This window comes from Thalassophryne amazonica, chromosome 18 (assembly GCF_902500255.1).
Source record: "Thalassophryne amazonica chromosome 18, fThaAma1.1, whole genome shotgun sequence".
Taxonomy (NCBI): Eukaryota; Metazoa; Chordata; class Actinopteri; order Batrachoidiformes; family Batrachoididae; genus Thalassophryne; species Thalassophryne amazonica.
The window spans coordinates 60,626,447-60,653,833 of NC_047120.1; the positions used below are offsets into that span (position 1 = coordinate 60,626,447).

Here is a 27,387-nt window from a genome sequence, read left to right on the forward strand (position 1 = left end):
TTCTGGTTACACATGCAAACTCATTTCCTGTTCATTGAGTCTCACACTATATAACCAACCGTCCAGAAATCGTCTTGCTGCCATGCCTGCTCTCTGGCGTTGTTCTCTTGTTTGGCTTCTGCCTTCTTGTGTTTCCTGAGCTTCGCCTGCCAACTGTTGCTGTGTTCACCTGGTTTTGATTTAACTATCAGCCTGTTGTTTTGGTTAACCTGCTTGCAGAACCCCTCACAGACGTACTTGTATCCGTTAGTGAACGCACGATTCCTCCTTCCCTGTCTTCTGATTCCGTCACCTGTGCTGGTAGTCTGGTTGTCTGCTCAGGGGTCACCTGTTGTGCTTCCCCAGTTACGTGTGTGTGTGTGTGTGTGTGTGTGTGTGTGTGTGTGTGTGTGTGTGTGTGTGTGTGTGTGTGTGTGTGTGTGTGTGTGTGTGTGTGTGTGTGTGTGTGTCTGCGCGCGCGTGTCATGGTACTGTTGCATTTCCGGATTCTCTGGCGTTTGACTATTGACATCTTATGCACACTCAATAATTGACACAATGCAAAAATTAGCCAATAACACTCATCCGCTGTACAGTGTCTGCTGTTGTTTCCGTGGTTACACAGACACATCATCTCTGTAGCGACGGATAGTTAGTGGGAAAAGACACATAAAACAGTAATACCTCCTGGTTGGATTCTGCAGTACTGAAACAGCATGTGTAGTAATGCTGCATTTCCTATCAGACTACAGTAACCATACCAGCTGTACTACTATTATACTGCAATGGCTGATAGTACTCTTTTGTCCTACAACACGGTGTAACTTGTTCCAACAGTAACATGTCAATCAGTTTTAGTCTGTTGCTACTCTACTTCTTGTTCAAGTGGAATAGTGAGATTTTGTTGTCATGTTCAATTCAGTTTAGTTCTATTCAGTTTATTTGTACAACAACGTACAAGTTTCCTGAAGGTTCTTCACAAGGGTAAGATCTAACCTTAGCAACTCCCCTGCGCAAGCACAATAGAGGCAACAGTGGTAAAGACAAACTCCCTCGGGCGTTTTACATATTAGCATGCTAATGACTTTGCTAACCCACAGGTGGCATTCATATAACAGATTACTAATGCTAACGTTAATATCACAGCAAAGCTAATGCTACCATGACAGCACGGCTAATGTCTGCATCAAAGCTAACATTATATCACAGTAAGGCTAACATTACCATTACAGCAAAGCTAATGTTACATCACAGCAAAGCTAGCATCACCATTGCAGCAAAAACTAACATTACAGCCACATCAAAGCTAATGTCACCATCACAGCAAAGCTAATGTTGCCACCACAGCAAAGCTAATATTACCGTCACAGCAAAGATAACATCACCATCACAGCAAAGCTAACATTTCGGTCACAACAAAGCAAACGTCACCATCACAGCAAGGCTAACATTGCTGTCACAGCAAAGCTAATGTTACAATCACAGCAAAGCTAACGTCACCGTCACAGCTGAACATTTGCTGACAGCAGCTGTTGTATCTTACGGGGTATTAGTCCTGTGTGTCAGTGACATTTGCAAATAAATAATGTGTTATGCAAACATGGGTTCATTAAAATACTACTCAGATAGCAATTTGGCAGAATAATTTAACCTCACACACATTTGTCTCTGATGATTACCTACTGGCATTATACAATCATAATAAAAATAATAAGAATTATTATTATTATTATTATTATTATTATTATGATTATTATTATGAGTACTACTACTGTGATAGTAGTAGTAGTAGTATAAGTAGTAGTAGTAACAGTAATAAAGGTGGTATTACAATAAGTTGGTTTTAAATCTGTAGCTCTATATGCTAAGTAGCAAAGGTGAGTAGCCTGGTGAGTCATTTTAGCATTTGTGCTTGGGTATTTTGGAAGTATCTTCTGTCTTTAGAACCGTTGACACTGTCTATGCACTGAATCTGCTCATTAAATAATAGAAGTTTGTAAAAGTCTGAATATCTCCAAGGTACCTGCCAGTAACTTGTTCCAACAAATCCAGTATCCATGGTAACAGCAGTGCTGAGGTTTATGGGATGTTGGAGGCTCGTTTAATTTTTTTTCCCAGTATTTCCATGGAAAGATTTCAGTGACACCCACACGAGCGCTTTGAAGATGCTGTCATGTCATCGCGTCTCCTTTCAGTCTCACAATACTCTGAAATCAGCTCCTGGGGATTTCCACGGCAACGCTGGTGTCTCAAACTGCTATAATGAAACTGACACCAAAAAAGACTTTGTAAATATTATTATATGACAATAAATGGCAAATATATTTTGTACAGGGCAAAGTTTATATATATATATATATATATATATATATATATATATATATATATATATATATATATATATATATATATATATAATCATGTTGATGAACAAAATCTCAGTGCATGATCCCCCCCCCCCATTCTTTTGCATCAAAATAATAAAAAAATATCCAGACATTCCAAAAAATAGTAAGATTTTTATTTTTCTGTTTCATTAAATAAACTAACTGATTACACTTTAGAAATCTTACTTTCAAATGGGAAAAATATAAAACACTTGTTTTTCAACAAAAATAAAATAATAAATGATAGATTAAATAAAATTAATTTGATTAAAAATAATAAAATAATGGCATGTTTATAAAACCTGATGAAAATACAGCCTGATTTTATGTTAAAGCCAGGTGATTATTCAAACAAAAAGATGTTGTTGTTTTTTTGTTTGTTTGTTTTTAAGAAAAGAACTGTCATGTTTTATATTTATTTAGAAGCAGCACAAAACAGTTTTTAAAATTATTTTTCAATTTTTTTAGGCCTCAATCCTTTGCACAATGCAGCTCTCTCTCTGTGTGTGTGTGTGTGTGTGTGTGTGTGCACATGCACGTAACTGAGAGCTGTTGAACTTTTCACTAAGCAAAAGTCAAAGGTCGTTACCTTCCCATATGATCTTGGATAAGCTTGCATATGGAGGTCAAAGGTCAAAGTCACAAATGATAGAGTCATTACATTTCTGTTTCATTGTTGTTTTTTTGGCATTTGTGCAGGAGAATCTCTGAGTCACATTTTGAGAAGTGTTATTTTAACACTGTGTTTAACTTTGTTATGTTTGTGTTGTTTCAAATTGCTACAGGTGCAGTTTAACACTTTGTGTTATTTTAAGTGTGTCCACGAGTTGACGCAGAAATGAATAAAAGGAGTTCTTGTGAGTGACACATGCTGTGAACATCACTGAATGAGGAATTTTAGGTCAGACCTATGAAAAGGCAGGAGTGTTAATTTTAACACTGTGGGAGTTGACCACTGAGATTTTTGCAGTGCTGGTGTGGAAGACGTCACGTTGTGCCTGTCAGTCAGCCCGTCCGAGTCACAAAGACTCATCAGCAACGTCAGTGTGGTTTGTTTGTTTGTGTTTTTTACACTCTGAAGTCACATTCAACATAAGTGGTCATTAATATCACACTTTGCTGTGTGTCTAGTTGCCATGGCAACACCTGCTTCCTGTAGTGATACTATTTCTGTTTTCATCTGATGTCAGCTTTTCATATGCAGATTACAGTGCTAAAAACAAAAGTGCACGTAACCACACATGTATTAACATTTACACGTGTACTCTTCTGCATGTAATTGAGTTTTTTTTAATCAGTGAGGTCCAGCACGCTCAAACCAGCCCTGCTGCTTTAAAAAAAACTTCATCTTTTCTGCACTGCCTCACATGAAGCTGCTTCATTAAATGTGTCGTTTTACCTGTTTCAGCTCTGACCCAGGTGAAGCTCTTTCATTAAACCTGTGTTCTTTTTTACCTGTTTCAGCTCTGACCCAGGTGAAGCTGTTTCATTAAACCTGTGTGTTCTTTTTTACCTGTTTCAGCTCTGACCCAGGTGAAGCTGTTTCATTAAACCTGTGTGTTCTTTTTTACCTGTTTCAGCTCTGACCCAGGTGAAGCTGTTTCATTAAACCTGTGCATTCTTTTTTACCTGTTTCAGCTCTGACCCAGGTGAAGCTGTTTCATTAAACCTGTGTGTTCTTTTTTACCTGTTTCAGCTCTGACCCAGGTGAAGCTCTTTCATTAAACCTGTGTGTTCTTTTTTACCTGTTTCAGCTCTGACCCAGGTGAAGCTGTTTCATTAAACCTGTGTGTTCTTTTTTACCTGTTTCAGCTCTGACCCAGGTGAAGCTGCTTCATTAAATGTGTGTTCTTTTTACCTGTTTCAACTCTGACCCAGGTGAAGCTGCTTCACTAAACGTGCGTGTCGTTTACCTATTTCATTTCTGACACAGGTGAAGCTGTTTCATTAAACCTGTGTGTTCTTTTTTACCTGTTTCAGCTCAGACACAGGTGAAGCTGTTTCATTAAACCTGTGTGTTCTTTTTTACCTGTTTCAGCTCTGACCCAGGTGAAGCTGCTTCGTTAAACGTACTTGTAGTTTTATCTGTTTCAGCTCTGACCCAGGTGAAGCTGCTTCGTTAAACGTACTTGTAGTTTTACCTGTTTCAGCTCTGACCCAGGTGAAGCTGCTTCATTAAATGTGTTCTTTTTACCTGTTTCACCTCTGACCCAGGTGAAGCTGCTTCGTTAAACGTACTTGTTGTTTTACGTGTTTCAACTCTGACCCAGGTGAAGCTGCTTCATTAAACGCGTGAGTCGTTTTACCTCTTTCAGCTCTGACCCAGGTGAAGCTGCTTCGTTAAACGTACTTGCCGTTTTACCTGTTTCACCTCTGACCCAGGTGAAGCTCTTTCATTAAACCTGTGTGGTTTTTTTTACCTGTTTCACCTCTGACCCAGGTGAAGCTCGTTCATTAAACCTGTGTTTTTTTTTTTACCTGTTTCACCTCTGACCCAGGTGAAGCTGTTTCATTAAACCTGTGTATTTTTTTTTACCTGTTTCAGCTCTGACCCAGGTGAAGCTGTTTCATTAAACCTGTGTGTTTTTTTTTTTTACCTGTTTCACCCTGACACAGGTGAAGCTGTTTCATTTAACCTGTGTTTTTTTAACCTGTTTCAGCTCTGAACCAGGTGAAGCTGTTTCATTAAACCTGTGTGTTTTTTTTTTACCTGTTTCACCTCTGACCCAGGTGAATCTGCTTCATTAAACCTGTTTTTTTTACCTGTTTCACCTCTGACCCAGGTGAAGCTGCTTCGTTAAATGTACTTGTCGTCTTACGTGTTTCAACTCTGACCCAGGTGAAGCTGCTTCATTAAACGCGTGAGTCGTTTTACCTCTTTCAGCTCTGACCCAGGTGAAGCTGCTTCGTTAAACGTACTTGCCGTTTTACCTGTTTCAGCTCTGACCCAGGTGAAGCTGCTTCATTAAAGGTGCGTGTCATTTTACCTCTTTCAGCTCTGACCCAGGTGAAGCTGCTTCGTTAGACGTACTTGCTGTTTTACCTGTTTCAGCTCTGACACAGGTGAAGCTGCTTCATTTAACCCGTGTGTTCGTTTTACCTGTTTCAGCTCTGACCCAGGTGAAGCTGCTTCATTAAAGGTGCGTGTCGTTTTACCTCTTTCAGCTCTGATCCAGGTGAAGCTGCTTTGTTAAAGGTGCGTGTCGTTTTACCTGTTTCAGCTCTGACCCAGGTGAAGCTGCTTCGTTAAAGGTGCGTGTCGTTTTACCTGTTTCAGCTCTGACCCAGGTGAAGCTGCTTCATTTAACCTGTGTGTTTGTTTTACCTGTTTCAGCTCTGACCTAGGTGAAGCTGCTTCGTTAAAGGTGCGTGTCGTTTTTCCTGTTTCAGCTCTGACCCAGGTGAAGCTGCTTCGTTAAATGTACTTGTCATTTTACCTGTTTCAGCTCTGACCCAGGTGAAGCTGCTTCATTTAACCTGTGTGTTCGTTTTACCTGTTTCAGCTCTGACCTAGGTGAAGCTGCTTCATTAAAGGTGCGTGTCGTTTTACCTCTTTCAGCTCTGACCCAGGTGAAGCTGCTTCGTTAAAGGTGCGTGTCGTTTTACCTGTTTCAGCTCTGACCCAGGTGAAGCTGCTTCGTTAAACGTACTTGCCGTTTTACCTGTTTCAGCTCTGACCTAGGTGAAGCTGCTTCGTTAAAGGTGCGTGTCGTTTTTCCTGTTTCAGCTCTGACCCAGGTGAAGCTGCTTCATTAAACGTACTTGTCATTTTACCTGTTTCAGCTCTGACCCGGGTGAAGCTGCTTCATTTAACCCGTGTGTTCGTTTTACCTGTTTCAGCTCTGACCTAGGTGAAGCTGCTTCATTAAAGGTGCGTGTCGTTTTTCCTGTTTCAGCTCTGACCCAGGTGAAGCTGCTTCATTAAACATACTTGTCATTTCACCTGTTTCAGCTCTGACCCAGGTGAAGCTGCTTTATTTAACCCGTGTGTTCATTTAAACCTGTTTCAGCTCTGACCCAGGTGAAGCTGCTTTGTTAAAGGTGTGTGTCGTTTTTCCTGTTTCAGCTCTGACCCAGGTGAAGCTGTGGGCCATTGATCGACAGTGTTACCAGACCATCATGATGAGAACGGGACTCATCAAACACGCAGAGTACATGGACTTCCTGAAGAGGTGAGGCAGGAAATTGGAGCTTCTGACAGTCACCTGATGCAGGTACATTCACCACATTGTTTTCGGGTGGAAGTGGAATTGTTTTCGGGTGGATGTGGAATATCAAATTGGGCATTTTTTCTGAAATTTTTCAACGACAGATGAGCACCAGCTGAGGTTTAGAAACACGGGATTGCTTGCTGAAACAAAGCATGTTTCAGATTTTGATTCAGTTTCACCAGTCTTAAAGAAAGTTAAAGTACTGTGCAAGTCTGAGAAGCTGTTAATCTGCTGATGTTTGATCTCTCGCAGCGTTCCGACCTTCGAGGGTCTTGCGGAGGAAACACTCAGCAAACTGGCCGACGTTATGGAGGAGGTGAAACATTCACACCAATCACTTGATGTGCAGCCACACTCTTTTATTATGCAAACATACTGAAACATCAGAAGGGTCAAAGTCACCTTCTTCCCCTCTGCCAGTCAGGAAACACAAGCCACAGCACCATCGCCTGGTGAGGAATGGTACAGACTGTAGCTGCCAGTCGACTCATCCCTCAGAAAATAATCTGATCAGGAATTTCTTTGTCAAGTCAGTTATAAAGAAAATATAATGGTAAATATTTAGAAATAGAATCGAATAGAAAGACATGCAGGTTAGATGAATTGGAAACTTTATAATTGTCCAGGTCTCCTTTGCAAAAGAGATCTTGATCTCAATGGGACTAACATGGTTAAATAAAAGTTAAATTAAATGCTGCAACAAAACCCGTTTTTGTCATTGTTCCTGAAAGATGAAATAGTAAAAGTTACATCTGTGCACAGTGTGACTTAAAGGGTACGATCCAATAATAAAAAAAATCCATACAAACAGACATTGCAAGTATGTTTACTACTTTTAATCTTTTAAATTGGATTTTTAGTTTCTTTTAAGTAGATTTAATCTTCTCTGTAGTACTTTAAGATGCTTTGATATGCTTTTAGAACACGTAAGGTATTTTTAAAAATCTTAATCAGATTTTCACTGCTAATATAGTTTAAATTGGATTTAATCAGGGTATAAAGAATAAGATTTCAAATGGATTTACACAAAAATCAGACTGTAAATTGATTTAAACCAATTCAATCACATATTCACTGTTTGCTGGTTTTTCATCATTTATGATCCACTGAAAAACTGCATACGAGGTCTATTAGAAAAGTATCCGACCTTATTATTTTTTTCAAAAACCATATGGATTTGAATCACGTGTGATTACATCAGACATGCTTGAACCCTCGTGGGCATGCAAGAGTTTTTTTCACGCCTGTCGGTTACGTCATTCGCCTGTGGGCAGTCTTTGAGTGAGGAGTGGCCCACCCTCTCGTCGATTTTTTCATTGTTTAGGAATGGCTCAGAGACTGCTGCTTTGTTTGATCAAAATTAGGCAAAATAAGGCACAACTGAGTGGACACCATTCGATAAATTCAGCTGGTTTTCGTTAAAAATTTTAACGGCTGATGAGAGATTTTGGTCTGGTAGTGTCGCCGTAAGGACGGCCCACAGTGCCTGACGGCGATCTGCGCTTCGAGGCGGCAGCGTCTCGCCGTTTCAAGTTGAAAACTTCCACATTTCAGGCTCTGTTCACCCAGTAAGTCGTCAGAGAACAGAGAACTTTCAGAAGAAGTCGGCATGAGGAGTTTATTCGGACATTCCATTGTTAACGGACATTTTGTAATGAAAGAACGTGCGGGCAGAGTCGCATGTCGGGCCGGACCCGACCGCGGGGGGTCGCGACAGGAAAAACACCTCCGTTGGAAACCTTAACGGGCAAGTTGGAACATGCCCAAGCTGTTAAACAATTTCTCAGTTACTCACTTGTTGAAAGCCATCAAAAGCCACCTGAATTTTACAAATGGTTTTCAACACGGAGGTGTTTTTCCTGTCGCGGCGCACACAGATTCGTCGAGTCGTCACGGAAACGACTCGGCGAATTTGCGCGCACGTCTTTCATTACAAAATGTCCTTAAACAGTGGAATGTCTGCATAAAGTCCTCATGCCGGCCTCTTCTGAATCTTCTCTGTTCTCTCACGACATCCTGGGTGAATTAAGCCTTAAATTAGGATGTTTTCAGGTCGAAACAGGCCGACGACGGCGCCTGGAAGCGCTGCGCGACGTCCCGCTCCATGGGAAGTCCTTACAGCAACAGAAACACCCCATAATCTCTCATCAGCCGTTAAACTTTTCACCGAAAACCAGCTTAATTTCTCGAATAGTGTCCACTCGGATATTCCTCACAGGTCCAGAAAAAATTCTGATAAAGCAACGCGCGCCGTCTCAAGCAGCGTGTGAAACAAAGGAATTCAGCCGAGAGGGCGGGACCACATCTCACTCAAGGCCTGCCCACAGGGAAATGACGTCACTAACATGCGTGAAAAAACTCACGCATGCGCACGAGGGTTCAAGCATGATTGGTGTAATCGCACGTCATTCAAATCCATATAGTTTTTAAAAAAAAATAAAAAGGTAGGATACTTTTCTGATAGACCTCATATAAAGTTCTTTATTTGTATGGCATACTTTTTTCCGACAATAAAATATTATGTAACTGATTAATCACAAAATAATTGTTCAAAATAATGGTTCTCTCCAGTATTTTTATTTTTATTTCTTGTCCTATTGAAGGAGTCAATACACATCAGCTTTGGTTTGTTTGGTGCTAATTTTATTCAGTGTCCCTGATGATGTTTAAATATGATTTATTTTAAATCTTTTACTTTTAGACTCATTATAAAGAGGGTGATTACATCATCAGACAGGGCGCCAGAGGTGACACCTTCTTCATTATCAGCAAGGGTGTGGTAAGAGCAACCTGATTTACTTTATTGATTCACATATTGCTGTACTGACACTAATCAGTAATATTGATCATGCTCCCACCAGGTGAACGTGACCAAGCAGGATTCAGCCAATGAGGAGCCAGTTCACCTGCGAGAGCTTGTCAAAGGAGACTGGTTTGGAGAGAGAGCACTGCAGGGGTGAGGTCCTCCACCCTGTTATGAACTTTAAATCACAAAAAATCTGAACCCTGGACTTACAAATCAACTCTTAACCTCCTATATACAAACACGAAAACCGCCAGTCCCCTGAATCTGAATCCTGAACCCCCAAAATCCTTAAAATGACACTTCAAGTAATTAAAGGTCACATCTTAAAGTGGGCTTCAGGATCTGTGTGGAATGAAGGTCTTCTTTGTAGATCCTTCATCTCTGCTCACGTCCAACCCTTTGATTCAAATCCTTGATGGCTAAGCCCTTAAACTCAAACCCAAACACTTTACTCCAAATCCTGAACTTTTCATCCCGAAAGTCAACTCGGAACTTTAATAATATCCATATATTTCTTAAACACAAACTTCTTCCTTGGGAAGTTACATTTTAACATTTAAGATAAAACGTACAGAACTTTTAACATCCAGAAATGAAAATCACTGTGACTTTAGAGTTCAGCTCCAGGACGCCTCCACATCTGAAAATAAGCATTATTTAATTTGAAATATATGTGCCAAATTTCATGCTTTAGTCACAAAATGAACAGTTGTTATAGAAAATTTAGCTAAGCTGCAACACTATGAGGAAAGCCACCAAGACACCCAGATAACCCAGAAGACATTATAGGCTTCTGTGGCTGTGATTGTAGAAATTGTGCACAGTGCATGTTTTGCATTTTGTATCCCCAGTTAATACAGCTTCATGATGAAGTGGTATAGAGGAGGATTTTCTTAAAAAGAAGACCTGAAAGTTCAGCTACAATTTGTCAGAAGGTACATCTGAGATGCAAACCTAGATTTGATGTTTTGGTGAAAGAAAATCCTTCTCTCTTTTGTATTTAAAATGCCATAAACAAATTAAAATGTGTGAAATACCAAGGGGCCTGATACGTTTTGGAGGGCACTGCGAGTAGCACATTAATAACAAGAGCAATCCTGAGATTTCTGACATCCACCAATCCGGATCCGGATCACCTCCAAAATTCAGTGGAGTCTTCCATGCCCTAATATTTACCTGTGGTGAAAATGTGGTGGGAATCTGTGAAATAGTTTTAACATAATGCTTCAAAGCCTACATAAAGTGAAATCTTGATCCAGAATCTGGATCCGGATCCAGATCTACAAAATTTAATGGAGTCTTCCATGGCCTAATATCTATCTGTGGTGAAAATTACGTCAAAATCTGTGCAGTAGTTTTGACGTAACCCTGCTAATAGTTAGACAAACACATCTTTGGTGGACATAACCAGTAAGAAGCGTTTGTGGTAAACAGCGCCCCCTATGTTATATTGGAAGCTGTGTTTGTGGGCTTTGACTGTTTACACTATGTGTGTGTGTGTGTGATCCACAGTGAGGACATCAGAACCGCGAATGTCATCGCCATTGAAGCCGTCACCTGCCTGGTCATCGACCGAGAGTAAGACACGCCCACAAATGGTTACCAGCACAGGAAGTGACACGTGGAGCACGTGAAAAAAGACAGAGGCAGTTCAGATAAATAAATGTGTGACCTCAATTAAATTAAAATATTCAACACAAAAATAAGTGGTTTGTGTCACAAGTGAGGGAAGCCACCAAGACACCAGGAACAACTCTAACGCAGTTCCAAGCTACAATGGCTGAGACTAGAGAGGCGCTTGTGTGTTTCTTCACCAGAATGGACCACAAAAAGAAGATATGATATCTGAGCGCGATTCTCTCCACGAAGCTGTGACTGCAGAACCAGGATGCAGTCAGTCCTGATCCTTCAAACCAGATCAAGAATGTTCTCTTTATATTCAAAATATTCACGTGTTGTACACAGAGAGCTTTTTAACATGTTTCCAGAACATTTGCGGCAACAGAAACCTTAATTAATTTCAGAAAGTTGTCAGATAGTTAGTGATTGCTGCCCCCTGCTGGTCCCCATGACTGACTACAGTATAACGCTGTCATAACGTTTTAATACTTCAAATTGCTTTGATTGCATATTTTAATATCATTTAATCACCAGTAATGAAAAAATTTCAACGGATCAATCCTGACTGAGTTAAAAAATAGTTTCATTTTGAAATAAAGTATATTCAATAAAAATTACTGGATTTTACAGGCAAAACTAATAATCTGATCTGATTTATTTATTTATTTATTTTTTAAAGAAAGCTTTTCTCTCCTTTTCAAGTTTATATAAAAATGGCACAGACAGGTGTTGTCAAAAATAAAAAATATTAAATGAATTATTTCTCTCTTTGGAAAGAAGTATTAAATGTATTAATTCTTGCATTGAAAAATGATATATTTACAGTCAGTTTTAAAATGTTGATTCTTATTCAAATGTATGTGGAAAAACTCCACATAGATTTTTTTAAAATTTGATTTGGGAAGCTCTGTTCTGATTGGTTGGTTGTTTGTTTTTTTTTTTCTCCTCAGTTCATTCAAGCATCTGATTGGTGGATTAGAAGACGTGTCAAACAGAGCCTACGAGGACGCCGAGGTCAAAGCCAAGTACGTTTAATGCAATCAGGTCATCAAGAATTTCACTTTAAATACACACAGGCACACACGTGTGCACGTCCATGTCCACGTCGATGTCAGTCATTCTGACATCGGTTCAACGTGTATCCTGCTGCCCATCAGGAGTGTTGCTATGGTAATTGTAAGTTAGATGCTTGTCCTCCCCAGCAACTAGAACTGTACAATGGAACTAGTAACTCAGTTTGAAAAGGAACTGTGGTGGAACTATAGGGACTTCTTCTAGGTCTCCACCTGGAGTCCTTGTTGGTTTTCAAGATGTTTCAACAGTTTAAAAACTAACCAGATGTGCAGGTGTTGCAGAATAAAGTTCTACATGGTTCTTACCTGGAAAACTGAGAACCTTCATCGACGTACCTTAAAGGTCAGGTTTAGGGGGCGGGGCTTGGAGCCCAAACAGCCATATATGCAGATACGATGTGCAAAAGCTTGTTGTTGTTCTTGCTGTTGTTGCTTCTGTTGTCATTGTTGTTGCTGTTTTTGGCTGATGTTAAGTCAAATATAATTCAGGAACTTTTACAGTTTGACTCCTGAAATCATCAAAGCTTCATCCCCTGCACTCAAACATCACAGCAGCGTCTTTCCTTTTCACAGACACATGTTTTTGTCTGTGACTGGAACAGGACACCTGTCAGAGGCTGTGTCTTGCTGAAAGGCACTCAGGCAGTGTGAAGGTTAAGAGGATTTGAAAGCTGCGGTTTCTCAGTACGACAAACTATTTTCAGAGTGTCTATGTGTCGATGGAGGCTTTTGTTTCTACAGAAATCTGATATGGACACACACACACACACACGCACACACACAGTGTTGTTAGAGTTTGATTGAAACTGTCAGATTAAATGACCTGAGTCACTGTAATTTATATTAAAAAGACAATTAAAAAAGTTTCATTGCCATCATTGAAAATATGAAAAGAGGAAAAAAAAGGTGATTTTTTAAAAATATGTTTGGGCTACTCGTCCCAACTTTGACACAAAATGCTAAGCGTGTCCTCAAAGCCTTTTTCAGAAGCACAAAAACACCAGCTGGACTTCACAGTGACAAAAATGTAACATGAAAAGAAGCTTATTTTTCTTTCACATTGTAAAACGTGTCACTTTGAGCCTCAGTAGGTCTGTGAGAGTGAGACTCTGTGTTATTCCAAACACAGGGTTTAAACCTGAAGAGGAGGTGACAGGCATGTTAGGAGAGGATCCTCGGTTCAGTTCTGTATCAGACAGGAAAATCACTGAAGCGCCCTTGTGCAAGACCCACAAGTTGTTCCCAGTGTGTTGACCTCAGTGCGGGGGCACGCTGAGTGTCTGATCAGCAGGAAATGGGTGAAAAAAGCGTGTGTCTGTGTGCATGTGCATGCATGCGTGCACACGCGTGTGTGTGTTTGAAGCACAGCCTAAAAATACAGTCCCACCAGCGCTGCATTCCTGCCCGCAGGACCCCCCGGTTTGTTCAAAAGGACAAACCCGTGTGAGGATCTCCTCAGTCGTAGCATCGCTCTGAGCACTGCCACATGGACTCAAACATCCAGCAGCTTTTTTCACGCTCAAATCTGGCCGTTTTTCATTTTGTGCATCAGATTGTAGAACATTTTTGGGATGACCTGGACCCCTGAGGAGTTCTGTTCTGGATTCGGTTCAGTCCTATTCTATTCTTGACCCATTAAAGCCACATATGCACAGAGCGCTGGAGGATCTGCCCACCCGGTGCCACCAGATCAGAACCAGGAGTTGCTGTCATGCCATCATTGTTCCTCACCATGTAAAGTGGGCGTGGACTTCTTCCTTTGAATCAGCTCTGTTACAAATGCTGTGCCGAATGTTCTCCTGACAACAAAAGACTTGATCGATGTTCTTCTGCAGAATCAATGACCAAACCCAAAAATATTCCTTCTGAGTGAAGAATGTTCAGATGAATGTTGTGAGTTTTCCGCAACACTTCCTGACATTTTGTCCTGATAGAAGACATCATAATTAACATTCCTGTGGTCTGAACCCCAGCTGAGAAGAACCACGTGCAACTGAACTCTGGATTTGTGGATTCAGTCAGCCAGATTTGAGTAATGAGGGACTTGATTCCCATCACAGCCAGGCGGCACAGGGAGCAGCTGACTAGTCTCCCTGCTTCTCCCTCATCCTTCCCCATCACTTCCTTCTCCATCCAAACCACAAAGAAGTTCCCTTTCTTCCACGTGGTCAAATGCTGCAGGTGCGACAGCATCTTTACAAATCTCTGTGTTCAGAACCCGTTTTACGGTTCATCTTGACCCAGAGCTGCTGCTGCGGCGCTCGACGTGAAGGTGAAGTAGCTGCATCAATCTTTTTCCTGTTTGCTGACTATGTCTCTGTCTTTGGTCCTGACAGGTATGAAGCAGAGAATGCCTTCTTCTCCAGTCTGAAGCTCAACGACTTCAACATCGTGGACACCCTCGGAGTCGGAGGCTTTGGACGCGTCGAGTTGGTATGACAGCATTACGGAACATCACAAAATCCCCAAAATCCCGCAAACTTTAGGTAGAAACTTGCAGTTATCTTTAATCCTGATAGAGAACTGATTTATTACAACAATCAGAGCTTCCTTAAATTAATCTTATTGAAATACCATCAGAAATTGACTTTTTATTTGGATGTGGAGTTTTGACTGTGATTGGATGATGCAGCACGGTGGACTGGATATCCCATTATTGAAACATTTTGTCTCATTTTGACAAACACGTGTATGTGATCATTTCTGCTGTGTTGGTGCGGTCCAGACTTCAGGTGTCAGCTGTGTGTCCTCTGTGATGTTTGCTCTATTTGTGGTAAGTTTCCAGTAAAGTATCCAAGCTGGTAATTGGAAACCAGTAGGCATGTGACAGTCTGACCACCCTACGCTCCAGGACTCCCCAGACTCTTTTCTTGGAAGCATCATGAGCCAAAGAGCCAAAACATTTCTGGTCAAACAGAATCCACTTTTCAAGCTCCCGGTTCTGATCTTCACTTTGATCTTGTCTGTCTTCATTTTAGTTGCTGGTTTCTCTGTTAAATAAGTTAATGTTAAATAACCTAAAAATCTACACAGATGCCTTTTGAACAATATTTTATATATTTTTTTAAGTTTGTTAAACCTCCAGGGTGTGAGATAAATGAAGGGTGGGAGGTGCTGCAGCTCAGGAATCGGGTTTCTGTGATCTGGGAGGCGGAGTTTTAGGGGTACAAAAGGTCAGAGGGGAAGCCTGATGGCGTGTTTGCCTAAAAAGAGGAAGGAATCCCCGACAGGATCTCTCATCATTCCTCAGGAGCTATTTTAGGTCGCGTGTGAATTTGATCCGACCATAAACACGACTCACATTAGTCACACATTTATTTTCCATCCACAGTTATTTTACACAGCAGAAACTGTTCCATCGGTGGAATCGGTTTCAGGTTCAGGATTAACGTGGTAGTGATAATCTGTTGAAGCAATTAAATGTGACTCAACAGGTTTTCCTGAAGAATCTACTGGCTTGATGGTAGATTCCTGCTCGCACATGGTAGAGTGGACATGCACATGGTGTAAGTGGCATCGAGTGAATGTTTGACAGGATGTCATCAGGCCAGGATTCAGTTCTCACATCATACTGGATATGAAAAAAGACCACTGAGTGGCTTCTGAGATCAAGCAGAGCAGGGTCAAGGGTGATAGGACCAGAGGTGATAGGGTCAGAGATGATGGGGTCAAGATCAGGGGTAAGTAGTTTATTGATATACTTCTTCTGTTTTTCTTGTTGCTTAATGCTGACAAATTATTTATTTGTAGTCTTCATGATTCTGTATTTTTTCTCTCTGTTTGAATTGCAGCTCCATCCAGAAATGGGAGTGGGTGTCTTCTTCTGCAAGCCTCCCATCCTGGACACCAGCATGGACTCCCCAAATTTCCTGTATATTTTTTATTGTCATCTATGTTGGTAGAATGGCCGAAACAGAGGGTCACCCCTTTGGGTCTGGTGTGCTTGAGGTTTCTTCCTCTAATTATTAGAGGGAGTTTTTCGCTTACCACTGTCACCTGTGTGCTTGCTTTATAGGGGTTGGTAAGGTTAGACCTTATTTGTGTGTGAAGCGCCTTGAGGCAGCTTTGTTGTGATTTGGCGCTATATAAAATGTAATAAATTAAATTGAATTGAGATGTACAGTAGTGGTCAGAATAATAGTAGTGCTATGTGACTAAAAGATTAATCCAGGTTTTGAGTATATTTCTTATTGTTACATAGGAAACAAGGTACCAGTAGATTCAGTAGATTCTCACAAATCCAACAAGACCAAGCATTCATGATATGCACACTCTTAAGGCTATGAAATTTGGCTTTTAGTAAAAAAAAGTAGAAAAGGGGGTATTCACAATAATAGTCGCATCTGCTGTTGACGCTACAAACTCAAAACTATTATGTTCAAACTGCTTTTTTTTAGCAATCCTGTGAATCACTAAACTAGTATTTAGTTGTATAACCACAGTTTTTCATGATTTCTTCACATCTGCGAGGTATGGAGTAAACCAAATTGTGGCACCTTTCAGCTGTTATTCCACTCCAAGATTCTTTAACAACTTCCACAATTCATTCACCTTTCTTGGTTTTGCTTCAGAAACAGCTTTTTTGATGTCACCCCACAAGTTCTCAATTGGATTTAGTTCCGGGGATTGGGCAGGCCACTCCAAAACATTCATTTTGTTGGTTTGGAACCAAGATTTTGCTCGTTTACTAGTGTGCTTGGGGTCATTGTCTTGTTGAAACACCCATTTCAAGGGAATGTCCTCTTCAGCATAAGGCAACATGACCTCTTCAAGTATTTTGACATATCCAAACTGATCCATGATACCTGGTATGCGATATATAGGCCCAACACCATAGTAGGAGAAACATGCCCATATCATGATGCTTGCACCGCCATGCTTCACTGTCTTCACTGTGAACTGTGGCTTGAATTCAGAGTTTGGGGGTCGTCTCACAAACTGTCTGCGGCCCTTGGACCCAAAAAGAACAGTTTTACTCTCGTCAGTTCACAAAATATTCCCCCATTTCTCTTTAGGCCAGTTGATGTGTTTTTTTTTTTGGCAAATTGTAACCTCTTCTGCACATGTATTTTATTTAACAGAGGGACAAATAAATTAGCTTCACACAGGCATCTTCTAACTGTCACAGCACTTACAGGTAACTTCAGACTGTCTTTGAACATCCTGGAGCTGATCAATGGGTGAGCCTTTGCCATTCTGTTTATTCTATCCATTTTGATGGTTGTTTTCCGTTTTCTTCCATGCGTCTCAGGTTTTTTTGTCCATTTTAAAGCATTGGAGATCATTGTAGATGAACAGCCTATAATTTTTTGCACCTGCGTATACGTTTTCCCCTCTCCAATCAACTTTTTAATCAAACTACGCTGTTCTTCTGAACAATGTCTTGAACGTCCCATTTTCCTCAGGCTTTCAAAGAGAAAAGCATGTTCAACAGGTGCTGGCTTCATCCTTAAATAGGGGACACCTGATTCACACCTGTTTGTTCCACAAAATTGACGAACTCACTGACTGAATGCCACACTACTATTATTGCGAACACCCCCTTTTCTACTTTTTTTCCCTAATAGCCCAATTTCATAGCCTTAAGAGTGTGCATATCATGAATGCTTGGTCTTGTTGGATTTGTGAGAATCTACTGAATCTACTGGTACCTTGTTTCCCATGTAACAATAAGAAATATACTCAAAACCTGGATTAATCTTTTTAGTTACATAGCACTACTATTATTCTCAACACTACTGTACTGTAATAACCTCTTGTGAATTAGCATCACAAATACATGGTAATGTAACCATTCCTGTAGTTTGGCTAATCACAGTTGAGGAAGTGATCAGAAGTAGAAAATGCTATAGCTGCATTCACGTCAGCAGTAAGCGACAGAAAGAAAACCGGATATTCCATTATTTTCAATGACAGTTTGATGTGCTGACGTTACAGAAGTAGAGTTCTGTACGTTAGAACAACGAGACACAGGAACAGTTTCTTTCCACAGACCATCACATTGATGAACAATTTAACCTGCCAGAAAACTCATTCATACCTCATGTACAACTTCAATCTGTTTGTCTGTTTCTCCTTTGCACACATTTTTATTGCACATTTAGTTTTATTTGCACATTTTTACTGTGAATTATTCAGTGTTTAGTATTTATTTATATGTGCCCCTACAGAGCGAGTGCAGCTCAAACTGGAGTCAAATTCATTGTATTCTTGTAGATACTTGGTGAATAAAGGGTATTCTAATTCAGATTCGGATTCTAATTCTGATAGAAAAATTCCACCACCACCCCTGGCTGTGTCCACGGCAGTGGCATACCATGATAGCACTTGCTGTTAAAAGTTAAAAATTATCAACTTTTGCCTCTTACCGCTCTGTCAAGGACAAACCAGATGTTGTTTAATAGAACAGAATAGATGTTTATTTTCATTCCATTTCTGTAATGAAATTCTGGTGGCACTTTCCAAACAGCTACACACAAAAACAACACAGCAGCAGCTTTAAACAAAACAAAAAATAATGAACAGCTTCACAGGATGGAAAGATCTTCTTAAAATACCCCCCCAAAAGAAAAAAGAAGAAAGGTGTTTAATTTTTTCAGGTGCTTAATGCTTAGTAGGTATGACAGTTTTAGATATGCAAACAGACTATATTATTTATTGCACATGTTGATATCCGTTACTGAATGTCTGTGTTTGTGGGAGGGGGACTGGGTGGGGTGACGGAGGCTACAGTTCTGTGGAAAAAGCTGTTCCTTATACTTGTCTATGTCCTTATAGTGTGGTACCTCTTCCCCGATGGCAGAGGAGCAAACAGGGAATGTCCCGAGTGGCTGCTGTCTTTGCAGATGGCGCAAGCGCTCAGCATACACAGAGTCTCAGTCAGGAGCTCAGCAACTACAATCCTCTGTGCTGTCGTCACCACCCAGGACAGATCTTTTATCATTAACGAGGAGGAAAAACAGACAGCAAGAGATAAATTATTTAAGTGCAGAGAGTTGCTTGGTTTTAAGCAGATAAACATGAATAATTTGTGTGATTTTACAGAGAGGAATTAATTCATAACCGCCCAAAAAGTTAAGTTCTTAAGCTGCCATCAGGCCCAGGGTTTGCAGTGCAACACACTAAAGCTATTATATCTTTCAGTTAAGTAAATTATTGTCTGTGCCATTATCATTGAAAAATGACCACGCCATCACATCATCACCTACGTTCTGCCACTAGAGACAACAGAAAATCTGCTATAATGACCACTGTGATGGCTAAACCTACAGCTTATATTAGTTCTGTTAAATGTTGTGTTTTCTGTAACTTGTGATGCAGACAACACAATGTGTTTCTTTTTTATATTGTGTAGTTTGAAGGATTGGGTGAACTGTATTGTCTATTGCCTAGTAATGAACTACAGACTTAAATGAGTTGTTTTGCTAACTCCAACATATTTACATATTTGCATATATACACACACACACACACACATTAATGGAGCCATGACTTCTGGCATGTCAGCTCATATAACACAGCGTGAGGGATCTAAGCGAGCTCACATATAGACCATTATGTCATGCTCTATTCATACCGCTGTGTTTACAGCCTGAGCAGTTTACATCTAAACCACCAAAGGAAGAAGCTGGCTCTAAGCACGGTTTTACTGAGAAACATAAAGAAGCCTTTTGTGTTTCAGGTTCAGCTGAAAAGCGAGGAGGCCAAAACATTTGCCATGAAGATCCTGAAGAAGCGCCACATTGTCGACACGAGGCAGCAGGAGCACATCCGCTCTGAGAAACACATCATGACCGAGGCGCACTCTGACTTCATCGTCAGGTTCTTCATCTTCATTTTATGACAAATGTCTTCTTTTTAAACCCAAAGTAGCAGCCATGCCCACCTATCACCTGAATACAGAGGTGGGTGGTTGCCATGATGATTATGTACCAGTAGTGTGGTGGATGTGGAGACCCGCTGCACCATCACATGTGTCCAAACTGACCTGCTCTAAAGAAATGAATGCTTAAATACATGTTTTTAAAAAAAGCTACTGTACTTCTTCAATTCTTACAAAAATGTCAACCATAGTGTGAAAAACTGTCTACTCCCGGAAAAAATCTGACAAAATAAAACCTGTCAACAATAATTTCTAACAACCCTTTAATTTTGTATTATTTTCTAGAGATGATCAGTAAATAATATCTGTAAGTAATTAGGTCTCAGCAGGAGCTACAATGAGGTTTGGAGTACCTCAAGGGTCACATCTGGTTCTTATTGTAGTCTGTCCTACTTCATATTATTAGTCGTAGTACCGTAATTTCCGGACTATAGGCCGCTACTTTTTTCACACGCTTTGAGCACTGTGGGCTTTACAATGATGTGGCTAATTTATGGATTTTTACAGGCTTTTTCATAAGCTGGATTGATGCTGAATTGATGTCAATTGATGCTGTCAATTAATTTCCTGAAAGCTGCGCTCCTCATGCAGTGTAAATTCACACACAGTGTAAATATAAGGTCTTACCTGTTTGTTTTAGTGAAGAAAAGTCCCTCTCCAGCACTTTGCGCCAGAGTTGTGCCGTCAGATCAGTTAACGGAGCGTAGCCTTCTCATCCCACCTTTCCCCACCGGTTGTCTGTCTTTGTGCAACAAATCGAAAAAGTCACAGTGCCTCATTAACGTCTCATTTACCACAGACTCCATCCGATCTGGCTGCACGGGATAAAATCTCAAGAAAAAGTTCACATTACTCAACAGAGACACTGTGCTTGCGCTGGATGACGTGCGCATCAATATTTACGTGTTACCTTCAGGGAAAAAAAAGCATTGACAGTTCATATTTAATTCAAAGTTAAAAAGTCTTTCTGTCTCATGTTACAACATGGAGACCCACGTCTTATAAACAAGTGTGGCCTATTTATGTTCAATTTGTTTTTTTCTTTTAAAAATTGGTGGGTGCAACTAATATTCAGGTACGCTCTATAGTCTGGAAATTACAGTATTAGGGATCCAGGCCCTGCAGGGCTGGGGATAGCAGTTGCAAAGCAACACTGTTCCCAGTCCCAGCGTGGTTGGGAACCCTATTGTTTTCATATTGTTTTTTTAGCTTTAGGGATCCAAGCCAGTGGAGCTGGGAACAGCGGTTACAAAGCAACACAGCAACACTTTGTTATTAAGATGATGTTATTAAGGTAATTAAGTCCAATAAACATGAAACATGGTCCATTAACAAAAAATGAACAAAAAGATGCCTGTCAATTTTCATAGTACTTGGTCACCAGAACCAAGACCTGACTACACTGCTTCACCACCCACACACACCCCACCCCCATAGCAACACCCCTGACGCCGTGCTACCCCGACTACATATATACAGTATGTAGGTCAATCTGGCACTCCCTGCCAGATTGACCTACATACTTCACCAATGACCTCACTCAACGAAAGTCACTCCCCAGCCCCACCCCTACCCTCTCCATAACAACAAATCAGGTCTGAAAAGAGCAAAGGAGGATCAAGGCAAGAAAAGCGCCTGGCCCTGATAGCAACCCATGTGGCTCTGCAGCTCACAACTGCATTGTTACGAGTCACATATGGGGCTTGAACCCCATGCATACCTGCTGGCGGCCTAGTTATCATTATTATTGTTGTTGTTGTTGTTGTTACTGGGGGAAGCAGGTTTTAATGCTGTTGTTTTTGTTCAGGTTGTACCGGACGTTTAAAGACAGTAAATATCTGTACATGCTGATGGAAGTCTGTCTGGGAGGAGAACTGTGGACCATCCTGAGGGACCGGTACAAACTGTTTATTTATCATTGTATATTATTTTAAAGGTTGTAATCTGATTATTAATCAATTTGATTAGTTTTCATACTATGAATGTTTCACTGCATGTGTCAGTTTTAACCAAGCTGTGCTTTAATTCCAGAGGTTCCTTTGAGGATTCGACCACCAGGTTCTACACAGCCGTGTCGTTGAGGCATTCGCCTATCTGCACGCCAAAGGTGTCATATACAGAGACCTGAAACCTGAAAACCTCATCCTTGACAGCAGGGGATATGCGAAACTGGTACCTAAACTTTTCTCTTCTCTCGAACCCTTTTTCCAAGCTAAGCCTGTGTCGATAAATACTGTCAGTGTACTGAGAGTCTAAAGTTCAAATGAACTTCTCCCGTGCCTCTGTAACAGTGCACACGGTGTCACAGCCACCACATTGTTTGTCCTAAAGCAGATGATTCCTGAAACATGGACTTTGTTTGTCTCAGCTTTGAGATGACAAATGCCAGATCAATCCCATCCTGACGTTCGATTTCTTTAGGTTGACTTTGGGTTTGCCAAGAAAATCGGTTTCTGTAAGAAGACATGGACATTCTGTGGAACACCGGAGTATGTAGCTCCAGAAATCATCCTCAACAAAGGTCACGACATCTCAGCAGACTACTGGTCCCTGGGCGTCCTGATGTATGAACTGCTAACGGGCAGGTAAGGACACAAATCACTACACGTCTGGCGGAGTACAGTGCAACTACGTATTTTACTGTCCTTGTGTTTCTAGTCCACCATTCTCAGGTCCAGATCCCATGAAGACGTACAACATCATCCTGAGGGGCATTGACATGATTGAGTTCCCCAAAAAGATCACTAAGAACGCTGCCCATCTTATCAAGAAGCTATGCAGGTAGGGGGCGCTGTGAGTGTTTTGTTTTTTTTTTATTCCTTCCTGAACTCAACATGGACATGTTTTACCAACAGAGACAGTCCCTCGGAGAGACTCGGAAACCTGAAAAATGGAGTTAAAGACATCCAGAAACACAAGTGAGTGTGACCTGTATGTGTGTTGTGTGTGTTTGTGTATGCACGCGCCTGTGTGTCCATGCCTGTTTGTGTGTCTCTGTGTGTATGCATGTACGTCTGTGTCTACAACATTATAACATTATAGAGGTCTTCAGTGGTCAAATAATGTTGGAATTTTTACTGTACTGTAGCTTTGACGTTATTTTATTTTCAGCCCTTTTACCATCCTGGTGTTTCCTGTCTGTGTATGGTTGTTATGGTACATTCACAAAATGGCTCTTTGGGTGAACTCAATTCAGTTATGTGCAGGATTTCCATCTAATAAATATATGTAGCTCCAACTCAAATAACACACATCCATGCAATATTATGTAATTTAATTGAGTTGGGACTACATATATTTATTAGATGGAATCCAATCCAATGAGTCAGTTTTTTGAGTGTGACACTCAATCAAATGACTCACTGGATGAACTCAGTTGAATTATGGGCAGGATTTCCATCTAATAAATATATGTAGTCCCAACTAAATTAATTTAAATTATCTTGCATGGATGTGCTTTATTTGAGTTGGGGCTACATATATTTATTAGATGGAAATCCTGCTCATAATTGAATTGAGTTCATCCAGTGCATCAGTTTTTTGAGTGTATCAAGTCTCTGTGGAGGATCCTTGGGTCCTGCTGGAATGACTTTGTGTCAAGTGAATTGTTCCTTAGTGAGACTCAGTTGAGGAGGATCCTTGGAGTGGTGGATCCATGCTCCTAAACCTGATATACCTGATCATGTGGCCACAGTGCTGTTTCTGTCAGTGTTCAGGTTCATTTGTGTCTGCAGTTCAAGCTCAAGATGGTCTTCCTGTGTGTGTTCAGGTGGTTTGAGGGGTTTAACTGGGAGGGTCTGAAGAAAGGAACGCTGACTCCGCCCATCATACCTAACGTAAGTAGCCTCCTCAAAGGATCAGTATTCTAACTTTGTGGATCTTACTGGAGTTACATTGTCAACAGATGGATAATTATATTGACATTTACTCATTTAGCTGATGCTTTTATACAAGCACAAAGTACTGAGTACTGCAGCTAAACAAATATTACATATTCTTACCTACCAAAGGGGGCGCTGCAGAAAAGGCTTGGGGATCTCTTTTTTACAGAACGTTGTTTCATAGAGATGTCCATAATCTTCCTTTCATTTTCCAGGTTTCTTCTCCAGTTGACACCAGTAACTTTGACAGTTTTCCTGAAGACACAGACGACCCACCGCCAGACGACAACTCTGGCTGGGACTACGACTTTTAGTCAGACGTCCTCCAGGGGCCAACGAGGTCCTCGGTGTGGTGTGGACGGAGAAATCTGGAACCAAATCCTTTGGAACCGGTGTCCTTTTTGTTTTTTGCCTGAAGCACTTTAATCGTACTGTGACCTCGACTGCATGTGTTGTTTTCATGCATGAGCGGTCTGTGTGGGAATCAAACCCGTAACCATTTGTAGCCCTGTTGTGCCGTCCAATGATGTCATTGGTGCAGTGGAAGGTTGAAGCAGATGGAAACGAAGCCGATGTGTCTTGCTGTTCACACATTTCTGGAAGCTTCACGTGTCTCAAAACTCATACAATCCAAGTGTCGGCATTAAAATCCATAGTTCATCTTCTGGAACTTTAACAGTATTTCTACAACCGGCCCTATACAAAATCCAATGATCCTATAATTCAGAATGTGTTTTTGAGTCATCTTGTATGTGATGGTACAAAAAGCCCCCCATTGTCACCCACTGGACATTGTTGCATTTCCTGTGGACCATCATTCTCTCTTTCCAGAACGGTTCCACCTCTGAAGGTTCTGTACAGGAGCAAGACAGGAATAAAAAGCATCTGCTGACAAAATGACCCTTGAATAATGAATAGAAATGCCACAAGACGAATGTGAAGTGTGTCAAACCTTCAAACAGCGAGTCGACAAATCACAAACGAGTCTCTGCCACCTCCAAAGCCGCCTCAATCACCAGAAGTGCCACAACCGAGGTGCAAGTCACTCTGGCTTTTACGCAGGTTTAGCCAACCAGTAGAAGTACCAACACAAGAACGAGAAGACTTGCAGGCCTCCAAACACTGCCTCAACTTATCCGTGAAGTGCCGCGACCAAGACAAGGACCTCCAAGCAACACCTTCATGGACAGCAAGGTCCAGAACCTTTGCCAGGCTCCAAACCATGAACTAGCCAACTTCTGGAATACAGATATGGGACAAAAAAAAAAACATCCCACATTATGGTAAATGATAAACATACTAAATTTCTGCCATGCTTTTTCATGGGTGGTCCTCAGGTGGACACCAGGAGCAACTTGGGGGTCAAAGGCACATGAGACAAGTACTGTTCTTTCATCTTCCCCAATGAAACATCTGCGTTGAAGCGTCTGCTACGATAATGGGCTGTTTTCCATCCGAGGCACCCTGATGTCAGCACTCAAACCTGAGAGAATTGTCCTCTGTTCTCCGCCTTCAGAAGATCTTCAGAGCTGAGCTAAATGCTCTCCTTATGTTAAAAACCAAAACAGCAAACAGACTTCTTGTTGGTCTTCAAGATGATTTTCCTTCACAGAGAACTTTCATTGACACATTCTTCCAAGTTTTTGTTGATATCTACAGAGATCCTGAAACCATGACCAATAATAGTTTCTTTGAACTTCCCAAGTGCATGAGATACGAACTGATCATAAGAATGAATGTGTACTGATGGAAAGGAGTCCAGTAAGAAATCGCTGCACAACCTCTGACTCTATTTGAATTTTGTAGGAACTGTAGGAACTGAGACTGATGGCTTTGGACAGTGAACAAACTCCATTCATGTCTCGACCATGTTTTCCTGCAAACGTTGTTGATGTCACATGACACTTGACCTTTGATTGTCTTTTTTCTGTCTTCCCTTAACAAGCGTTTCGTCCCTGGAATGTCTTCCTATGTCCTGTCCTGTGACAGATGGACTTGGCAGATTTGTCCTGTGCAGGTGGCTTTGGTACGTTTGCTGCTTTCTCCCGATCTCCGGATTTGACTCTGAGATTAAACTGGAAGAGAGTGGAATCTTTTTCCTGGAATGGAATCAATGATGGATGACGGGCGGGAAGAGAACAACTTGAGGACGGAACAAGTTGTAAGTCACCGTGATGCCTTCATTTCGAAACTCATTTTCAATCTCTGTCAATGTTGTTCCAGGTGTATGGAGGCCCCCCAGTGGAAGACACCATAACATTTCAAAACACAAATTCACAAATATTTTAAAATCACATTTCAAGATATACACAAACTGTAGAGAAATAATAAACATACCTCACTCTGCTTCCTAATCCTTCTGGATTATGGCCGGCATCACCAGCGTCCAACCAGAATGGAGGGTGTGGTCTCACAAATATTTTGTCAATTTTTATTTATGTATTATAGATAAATAATTTTTTAATGTGCAATGTAGGGAAGATTCATTGGATTTTTGCAAGTATTTTATGCTGATATTTTGCATTGAGCTAAACTTTGGTGAACTTTGATCTTGAAATTTCCACTGATACCCATTTAAAATCTGACCCTTTCCAAGCTGTAGGCTTGGCACCGCCATTAGCTCATCGTCTCATATGGTCCACTTTTATAAATTCCCAGACCATAAACTGTTCCAAAAAACATACTGATACAGTACACAGTCTGTCAAAAGATGCAAATGTATTCACTTTATATCCCTGTTAAGTTATAGGTAGTGACTGAGCTAAGGGCCCCTTCACACATAGTGTGAATAAGTACAAATCAGGGCGAATCACAGTGGAACAGCTCGTATGAGCAAAACCACGAAAACTTCGAGCCAACGGGCAGGCGTAAACAAAGTTGCTGCGACGGTTTCAAACACGCAACAGTGTCATACTTGAGCGTGCACGAAACCGTTGCAGTGGGAACACACTGCGAGCAGCTGGAGCATGTGTAACCACATCGTGCAGCTGCTGTGAAAAAAAAAAGAAAAATAGATGCCACCCACAGGATTCGAACCTGCAGTTTACAAAAGCTCTGATTGCAAGCCATAAACTTTACCACTGTGCTACATCACTGACCTGTAAATGGTGAGGAAAAATGCCTGAAATCAACAAGGACATGGTGTGCTGTGTGCGGCCGCTGCAGCCCGGCGCAGAGGCGAAAGATGTTTTATGTATTTCCATGTGAGGACAGCATGCAGAGACATGCGCCTCACGGAGGAATGTTGTAAGTTCATGTCCTTCAAAACACGGTATGTGTTCTCCAGCTGGGACATCTAGGAGCAGAGATCTTTACAGCAGCCGCTGTGAGCGGACACACCCCCTGTCCGTTCAGCACCCAGACCAACATGTCACTCTGTGTTATGTGGTCATTCACTTTCGTTATTTGTTATGTAATTGCATATGTAGGTATTGTCGTAATTATTTATATAACTGTCTTGGCAGTAGATTCTGTGTTTGTAATGTGTGCACTAAGCCGTCATCCAGCTGTCAGTGTGCTGTGAACAGCTGACAGGCCCTTCCCCGTGC

General features: G+C 41.1%; 1 protein-coding gene across 1 annotated transcript in view; it reads left to right on the top strand.

The window, feature by feature from the left end:
- Positions 1-24,418, top strand: part of LOC117530688 (cGMP-dependent protein kinase 1-like) — a 67,663-nt gene extending 43,245 nt beyond the window's left edge. Inside the window, 16 exon segments of the mRNA XM_034193565.1 lie at positions 6,433-6,538; positions 6,830-6,893; positions 9,279-9,356; positions 9,439-9,533; positions 10,896-10,961; positions 11,954-12,028; positions 14,413-14,509; positions 19,758-19,897; positions 21,766-21,855; positions 21,990-22,027; positions 22,030-22,130; positions 22,380-22,543; positions 22,617-22,739; positions 22,814-22,876; positions 23,728-23,794; positions 24,055-24,418. Of these exon segments, the coding sequence (XP_034049456.1) occupies positions 6,433-6,538; positions 6,830-6,893; positions 9,279-9,356; positions 9,439-9,533; positions 10,896-10,961; positions 11,954-12,028; positions 14,413-14,509; positions 19,758-19,897; positions 21,766-21,855; positions 21,990-22,027; positions 22,030-22,130; positions 22,380-22,543; positions 22,617-22,739; positions 22,814-22,876; positions 23,728-23,794; positions 24,055-24,153 (1,466 nt within the window). The 3' untranslated portion in view covers positions 24,154-24,418.
- Positions 24,419-27,387: the final 2,969 nt, after the last annotated feature.